Raw genomic sequence first — 8702 nt, 5'->3', positions numbered from 1 at the left:
CTGCCTACATTGTCAGGGCAACAACACTATACAGATATTCTTATCTTTTTTCCTTATTTATCTGTGTGTGTTCTCTTCTTTCTTGGTTTGTTGAACCCAACAGTTCAAACCCTACTGTCAAGTGAACAACAATAATTGACCTGTTTTATGATTGAAACTATGAAGCATCACAGGCTGGTTTTATGACTGAAACTACGGTAGGAGGGCTTTCGGACGCACCTAGGCCATAAAACCCTGGACTCAAATAAGAGTCTGAAGGTCAGTACGTTCAACTGAACTATTCTTCATTTGCGCCCTAAGTGCACTGCCCGAGTGCTATCTGTGGATTTCCTGAAACTTGATTATGAACAATCGCTCCAACATGCAGGTTAAACCATGTTTCAGCTGTTTTCTCCTGATGTGCATGTTTGCTTCTGCCATGTCCACAGGTAAGTTCACCGAGATGTTTTGTGAATGAAAATTTATCTTGGAAGAATAGATCTGATGTGTTGTGTTTTAGCATGGGTCTTTGCCATGGCGTATGACTTACTTACATCCCTTTCTGCCCTGTTCTTTCTTTTATCCTGTCTTGTTGTGTTATGTTGTATATGTGTCTTATGTCACTATGCCTGGATGAGGAAATTGGATAGATTAAGTCTTTTGAATTGAATTGACATTGACATCAACTATGACCACACTACAGGAAAAAAAATAAAATGTCAGCTAAATTAATTGTTTTTAAATACAGGTAGTTCACACCTAGGCTACAAATACCTTCCTACACAGTGGTGCTGTTGTGATTGAGTTGTAGACCACAAACTGCATGCTTATTCTGATTGCTGTCGTCTAACCCTGGGCATTTTGAAACAGACACCCCTTTCATTTGTCCCTCCAGATCCGAACCAAGGATGCAATGAGCCTAAGAACGAGGGGGAAGGGCAGAAGCATGAACTGAGGTATTTCTTTGATGGAAATGTCTGCACACCATTCTTCTACAAAGGAGAGGGAGGCAACTCCAACAACTTTGACAGTGATCGGAATTGCACTATAGTGTGTCTCCCTGATCAAGCTCACCAGAAGTACCCAGAAGCAGGTGAGCCGGAAATGGCAGCCATATTTATGGAACTATACTTTTTGCATATTTGTGTGTGTGTGTGGGTGTATGTGTGTGTGTGTGAGAGAGAGAGAGAGAGAGAGAATGTTTGGGGAACAGCTTAATCAGCAGCAATAAACACGCATGTCCTTCCCACATTTGTACTTTCAGATGCGGTTTGTTCTCTTCCCGTGGACAACGGTGCATGTTTTGCCATGCACCTGAAATACTATTTCGACACGGAGGAAAAGATTTGTCGTCTATTTCACTATGGTGGGTGCCAAGGCAATGGCAACCGCTTTGACACAAAAGAAGAATGTCAGCAAACATGCCGAGGTAATCTTATTCTTTCCATTTTTTTAAATTTACAGTGTCTCTTCATTCCCTTCATCTTATGGTTTTATATATATATGTGTGTGTGTGTGTGCGTGTGTTGTCCTTTTTTCATTATTTCCACTGCAGTTTTTTTTTTTTTTTACTGAAACGCTTTCTTTGCTTGTTTGAATTTCCCCTAATCTCCTTCTTTTGTAAGATATATTGTCTGTTCTATTTTAATCCACTAGGGGGCAGCAGTGCACTTTTTTTCTAATTAAAATGTTGTATGGCCTTTACCCCTCAGGTAAATCTGGAAGATCACTGGGACAAGGCCCTGATATCAACCCTGATGAAACCCCAGTTTCTGCAGGTACAGACATTAATAAAGTAACTACAGATTATAGATACAGTTACAGATACAGGTCAGCTCACTGTGGACATTACATATGCATTCAGTAAAGGTAGCAACTCTATGGTTAACGGTCAGATTATTACGCTTCGGATCTAAACCATCTGTGTTAAGTTTCATTTCAGTAATACACATGAATCACATAAAACAAAATAACAAAAAAAATAACAATGTAGTATGTGTAAAGTAGACCATCATTAATGTAAATATAGTAAAAGGGGGACTCTACAGGCGTACTTAACTTGCCTGATACACGTCAATGTGAAGTGAAGTCAATGCCAAGTTTTGCTATTTACACTTTGTTGTTCTACAGGATTGGTGGTGGGAGTACTAGGTGGAGTGGTGTTTGCCGTGGCGATATTCGCAGCAATTGCCCTGTATGTCACCCAGAAGTAAGTTTCTTGTGCTTCTACTAGAAGCCTCTCTGAATACCGTTATAACCGAGGAGGCCCCAGTGGCCACTCTGACCGTGGCCATTCCCTGTGTGCAGTGGACTTGCTTTAGTAATCTCTCTTCTTTCTTCCAGGAAGGGGAAGGCGAGGAAGAGGGTCCCAACAACAGAGATGAGTGAGATGTGATGAGAGAGGGAAGAGGAACAGGCACCTCAGAGAGAACGGCGATGGAGCTTGTCAGTGCTTATCACTATTCTGATAGATATTTGCAATTACTGTTAGTTTTAGTATTTTATAATAAGTGAATGTTTTATATATTATCTTTAGTTACTGCCCATGTAAATGAAAACAATCATGAAAGTAACAAAACTCTTGCTCAGCTGTTTGTGTAGTGTGACAGAATGTTATTTGTGTATCACAAAATGTACTTAGTGATGGAAAGAAGACTTATAATTTATTATCATGACCGGAGGGGCTGCTCTATGGCATATCTCACTGTTTTTGAACTGTTTTTCAGTCAAAAATTGCACTGTGATATCATTTTTATATGGTTTAATTTAACTGGTTGTGTGTGAGTCTGACGCATATTCTGTGTCAGCAAAGGGTTACTTCTGTGGTCATACAGTGCAGATTGTGTGATGTGAACTCACCTTCCCATCCTGCAACCCCTTACCCATGTGCAGAGATTGTCTCAAGACTTGGTTATCAAAAATTGTGTTTGTTTTTTTGTAGGTTTTGTTTTTCTTAATAGTCAAATAAATCTATTTAGCTGATTTAGTCTGATCTTTTGACTACCCAGAATGCTTCAGTAGCCGGAACATAAGTAGCGGGAGTGTATTAAGCGGCCAATGTTGAAAACACGATTGCGTTATTTACTACGGAAAAAATACATGTAGCCTATGACGTTAAAGGAACACGCCACCCAAAATCAGTAGTAATATATGTTCTTACCTTAACTTTCACGAGTTGAGTCATACCTCTCCCGCGCCGGTAGGTGCACTCAAACGCTCTGTCGCGCGGCGCGAATGTGTTAGCATGTTGCTATGCTAGCGGGCTCTGCCGTGGCCGTAGAGAGAGGAACATAGCAATAATCAAACACCTCCATTTTTTCCCTACTTAAATACAGTTGCACGAGTAGTTGATAAAAATGTGTACGTCACACAACATGAAACGTGGCGATTTTCCAAGCGAATAAACAGGAGAACTACAATGTGTGGCGCAATAGCACTTGGGAGTACTTCGACCTAGCGTGGTAATATTATTAACACCTAATTGTAGATCATATCCACCACAGAGTTTAGAATCCATGCTGGATCGACCCTCAGCCTCTCCCTCCCCTCTGAGCGAGAGAGAGGCACACACACTAGAGATGCGCTGATGGGCTATTATTTCAACCATAACTGCATAGCAAAACTTATCATCCATCAGCCATCCATCAGCACCAAAGTTTGTTGACCAATTTTCAAAACTGCACCCGCCCACCATCCGTTGGTTGTTTTAATGTAGGCTATATGGTGATGCAGCGCTGCTGACGTGAGGCTAGAAAGCCCTTGCCTGTTCTAGAAAGACTTATCTAATGCAGCAAATATATTAAAAGGCTGAAGTCGTACATTGGCTAGGCCTATCCCCAGAATATCAGCAGCAAACTCAGTCTCTGTCGTGCAAAACAGTCTCCAAATAAAACGCACATCGGCCTGTTGCCTATTCTGCCATGCAGCTTGTGACAATATATCGTCCAAAATGCTTGATTGCATTGCATTCTCCACATTTTTAGCTAAATTTTCATGTACCACATCAGCATTTTTGTTCAGTGAATCTTTTGTAAATTGCTTTACAATTACCGTCGGGCCTATAGGCCTATTGCCTGGCTTGCCTCAGCTTCGGTCACGTCCTTTTACAATTTTACCATTGTAATAAAAAACGCAATTTGCCACATAATTTCAGCATGCTCCTGGCCTACTAATTAATGCCTATTGTACTTTATTTTTTGCAAAAAGAAAGAAATCCTTGATAAAATAACAACTCATTCACATTATAGGCTACTTTACACATATGTCAGGTTGACTGACAAGTCTGTTCTGAAGACTCCCATTCATTTTGACTGCACGAGCGCGTCTTTTTCAGACAGACATCGCAATTCATTTTATAGCAGGCCATCGGACAAATATGACGCCTCGATATTAAAGAAACTCCGACTCCATTCATTCTGAAAGTCCACCGCACAACAGTGCAACGTGCATGTTCACATTTTTAGTAACAATCGCCAAACTTGCTTGCTTGCCTTACACATCTAAGTTTTCCGATTATTTTTCTTGCCTTCTTTTTCCGCTGTGGATGTTATGGAGTATGGATGTTAAGTTTCCCCACTTATCCCAAGTGCTATTGCGCCACACATTGTAGTTCTCCTGTTTATTCGCTTGGAAAATCGCCACGTTTCATGTTGTGTGACGTACACATTTTTATCAACTACTCATGCAACTGTATTTAAGTAGGGAAAAAATTGAGGTGTTTGATTACTGCTATGTTCCTCTCTCTATGGCCACGGCAGAGCCCGCTAGCATAGCAACATGCTAACACATTCGCGCCGCGCGACAGAGCGTTTGAGTGCACCTACCGGCGCGGGAGAGGTATGACTCAACTCGTGAAAGTAAGGTAAGAACATATATTACTACTGATTTTGGGTGGCGTGTTCCTTTAAGGGTATGATTCAACACCAACATGAAAGCTCAGCTGTCGTGTGCTAGGGAGTAAACTTTCAACTGTCACTCAGACCTGGTAGAGAGGAAAGAGTTAAGTGGCGTGGACTTCTCTTGGGGGAGGCAGTTTGAGAACGTTCATTTAGCACCGGGGAGAGAGCGAGGTGGTTAGGATACAGAGAGCTGGTTGTCACTGACGCTGGTGGTGTGTGTAATCATATAAGAAAGAGGCACAAAGCGAGGCTGTATGCGCACGACTGAACAAAACTGAATTTGAAGAACGACTTTTTGTTTTAAATCAACCAGCCAACGCGATGGAGGATCCTCTTCAGGAAGATTTGGCAACTTTATCAGAACTGAATGAAAAAAGTTTACTAGAGTCTCTCAGTCAACGATTTAAACAGGATAAAATCTATGTAAGTAAAGTGTTAAACTTTATTAGCATTTGTGCACTGTAAGCTAGTTGTGCGTACGTTTTGAAATGCCTTTTTAGCACGTGAATGCCTGTCCAGACACGTTTTGCGTGGAATGAGGATATAGACTATACTGCTGTCATTTTGAGCTCATATGTTTTTGAGAGGGCTCTAAAAATAGTCTACGACTGCATAACAATTTGCTTTATCGCCTCTGAAATAATGGCCTCCAAATATGTGTGGTAGCCAAGTTACATATTTGTTTGTTTTCCGGGCGTTCAGTTACCTGGCCGAATGAGAATTATCGCTTTTTATTTGTAGCCTAGCCTACTCTCTGACAGATGTATCTTTATACTATATAACCCTTCCATACGTGTAGGGACAAGAATGGCATGTGCTAGGTCATGTAGGAGTGAGCTCAATATACAGAGGCTTTTATTCTCATCTCATTGAAGTTAGACTACCTGCTGCAGTGGACTTGACTATTTTAACTGTGGTGATGTAGCCTAACCACTGACTGTCTTTTTCCCCCAGACATACATTGGTGACATTTTGCTGGCAGTGAATCCTTTTAAGTATTTGCCTTTATATGAAAAAGAGGTATGTGTGCATGTCATCCCCTAATTAGGCCTATAGCCCACCTTCCTCTAACAAACATAAAATCAATATTATATAGCTTACATATATATGTATTATATATGTGTTGATTCCAATACCCAGTGTCATCTGTGGTAATGTTACCAAATCACGTTACATTACATGTATTATGAAGGCCCGAATCTGTAAATCTTATATTATACCCCAGTTGGTTTTGAGCATCACTCCGTTTCACTCTCCATGTAAGCGGACTCTCTGTTTCACACTAACTGCATTAAGGAATAAGGTTCTCAACGCCAGAGACAGTCCAAATTTAATTTATTGGAGACTGACTCATTATCACACTCTCACACACTCTCTTTGCCTGTATTTCCCTCCCCTTCACTCCTCAGGTATCAGAAAGATACAAATTCCATGACAAGAAGGCTTTGCCCCCTCACATATTTGCTGTGGCGGACAGGGCATACCAGTCCATGATGGGCCGACTGGGAACTGGACCCATGAACCAATGTATAGTGATCAGGTACGAGTAGCAGTTCATCACTCACCTCTTGACTTTGCACTTGACGGCTGGCACTGGGTGGTGTGAAATCACACCTGGAGATGACCGGAAGACAATAGTTGCTTATGGAACCTTTGTGAAAGATGTGTGGTCATTGTGTGAAACAATGTTGATAGCAAAAGCAAACTCTTGCATTGGATTTTTGAATCATTTAATTACAGTAGCTGCCTGACACAGTTTATTGACAGAGCTCTTGCACTCACCATTGCTGTTGCAAGATCAAAAAGGCGTTCAGTATAGTAGTGAGTAGGTTTTTGTAATGACTTGCATGTGTTTGTGATCTTGAGGTAGAGTAATGTTAACATAAAGACACAGTATGCAACAATTAGACACTTTTTGAAGCATGTGTTTTGTAGGCGGTTATTACTGGCATCATCATCTAAGACTAAGACAGATAAACGTCCCTGCTGTTACAGTAGCTGCTTAGACCATGCTCATAACAATTCTATGATCTACGTGTGAAAAAAACATATGAAAATGTAGAAAAGTAGTTGCTTGAGCATGCTAGCAAGCTTTTATCAGTCCCAACTATGCTGTTCTTGGTGATTGTAAGGATTTACCATTTGCATGTTGTTTCTGTAGTTAGGTTGCTAGATTTTGGCAAACGGCAAACATAGATTAACAGTTTAATTGAGTTGCAGAATTGTCTAGGTCCCTTGTAGCGCAACATCTGCATTGGGGGAGTCCATATCATCATATTGTGTATGTAGTGGTCCTGCCCAAGGGTGTTTGCAAACAGTGTGTAGGTGTTGTTTGTAGTATACAGCCACAAGCAAACAAACCATGTCAAGTGAATGTTGACACAGCCATACATAGCAAAAAACTAAAACTGCATCTTGTAGGAAAACTGATTTGGGTGAAATTTAAATAAACTTCACCAACATATAATTACAATTCCATCATGCACACAAGTCTGGTCAAACTCTCACGTAACTGAGACATCCGGCATGTTCAGAAGTCTCCACCAGTGTAGACGCCTCCCATAGGACTCATGTACTTTGACTGCAAGTCAGCCCTTCTACAAGCTGTTTGTGGTTTTACTGAAGACAGTTCACTCCAATGTATTTCACAGAGACCAGGAGCCTCCACTCCTGGATGTGCTTTCAATTTCACCCCAAGATCAGTGGTGTTTTAAAGAGTTATTATTACACAATTTTCCAAAAATGGAAACCTTATACTTATTTGCTTGAAAGCAGCCCAATCGGTCTTATTTATTCCGGCAGTCTTCTGAATTTGGCATTAAAGTGTAATATCCCACACAGAGACAATCAGGGTACAGTAACCAGGAAATTCAGGAAATTAAAGGATTGTAGAAAGGATTCCAAGTAGAAGTACGTGCACAGTCTCTCTATGGAGAATACATTTCATGTAGGCAATTGGAGGCATCCCTCTCTCTCTCTCTCTCTCTCTCTCTCTCTCCCTCACCCTCTCTCTCTCTCTCTCTCTCTTCCTCTCCCTCCCTCTTCCTCCCTCCCTCACCCTCTCTCTCTCTCTCTCTCTCACCCTCTCTCTCTCTCTCTCACCCTCTCTCTCCCTCTCTCTCCCTCTCTCTCTCTCTCTCTCCCTCCCTCTCTCTCTCTCTCTCAAAGAGCCCTGTGTACCTCACACGCTGCCTCGGCCACGTTTGTTTAGACTCTAGCCTGAGCTGATTCAAAAGCAAACCTTCCCACAATTCCCAGCTATGTCTGAATGGGCCCATTGCCCCTGGTTACCACACAGCTGCCCCTGAATGTGTAGGCCGGTCAGTGTGTGACGAGGACTGAGGTGGACAGGGCGATAATCCCCAAGACAACAAGAGAAGAATGCTTTTAATGTACACAGGGCTATGTTGAATAGCACTCCCTTCCACTACTCCCGATCACGTTTTTTCTGGACGTAAATACCAGGGCTATTTTTAAATGGAAGTAAATTAGTGTTGAGTTTAAACAGCTATTATTGTTAGTGACGCACACACAGGTTGTGCTAGTATGCTTGGTCTGAATTCAGGGATGGGCAGCAGAATGCATTGAATGCGGGGTTATTAAAGTAAATATGAGTGTTACCTTGACGTGTGTGATTGATCTGTTTACGTGAGCTTTTCAGGAAAGTTCAGGAGCATGCATTTGTGGTAAGATTAATATATGCAGGTCATAAATCGGAGCGAAATCTCAAACAACCACAAATGAGTATTTGCATGCCCCATCTCTCATGCAAATGTTGTTAGAATAATCAGTCTAGTGACCTTCATATCCGATGGTGCAGAACCT

General features: G+C 41.5%; 2 protein-coding genes across 3 annotated transcripts in view; both read left to right on the top strand.

The window, feature by feature from the left end:
* The first annotated feature begins 418 nt into the window (after nt 1-418).
* On the top strand, nt 419-2652 carry tfpil (tissue factor pathway inhibitor-like). Its single transcript, XM_076302451.1, has 6 exons — nt 419-428; nt 875-1072; nt 1244-1408; nt 1692-1757; nt 2110-2188; nt 2323-2652. The coding sequence occupies exons 1-6, from the start codon at nt 419-421 to the stop codon at nt 2372-2374; spliced, it is 570 nt and encodes a 189-aa protein (XP_076158566.1). The 3' UTR covers nt 2375-2652.
* Nucleotides 2653-4964: 2312 nt separating this feature from the next.
* The window catches only part of LOC143142301 (myosin-IIIb), a 29640-nt gene continuing 25902 nt past the window's right edge, over nt 4965-8702 (top strand). The window contains exons 1-3 of one of the 2 annotated variants that reach the window (XM_076303099.1): nt 4965-5300; nt 5832-5897; nt 6287-6417. In XM_076303099.1, the coding sequence (XP_076159214.1) occupies nt 5199-5300; nt 5832-5897; nt 6287-6417 (299 nt within the window). In that variant the 5' untranslated portion in view covers nt 4965-5198. The remainder of the gene's footprint in view (nt 5301-5831; nt 5898-6286; nt 6418-8702) is intronic. The other variant, XM_076303098.1, reaches the window with a different exon arrangement.

The sequence above is a fragment of the Alosa pseudoharengus genome, unplaced genomic scaffold (genome assembly GCF_046254945.1).
Source record: "Alosa pseudoharengus isolate Yale_2024_CS ecotype anadromous, Long Island Sound unplaced genomic scaffold, YU_APseudo_1.1 YU_APseudo_1.1_scf_24, whole genome shotgun sequence".
Classification (NCBI taxonomy): Eukaryota; Metazoa; Chordata; class Actinopteri; order Clupeiformes; family Clupeidae; genus Alosa; species Alosa pseudoharengus.
Note: the sequence above shows the minus strand (reverse complement) of the source record. Positions and strands in the feature narration are given on the sequence as shown.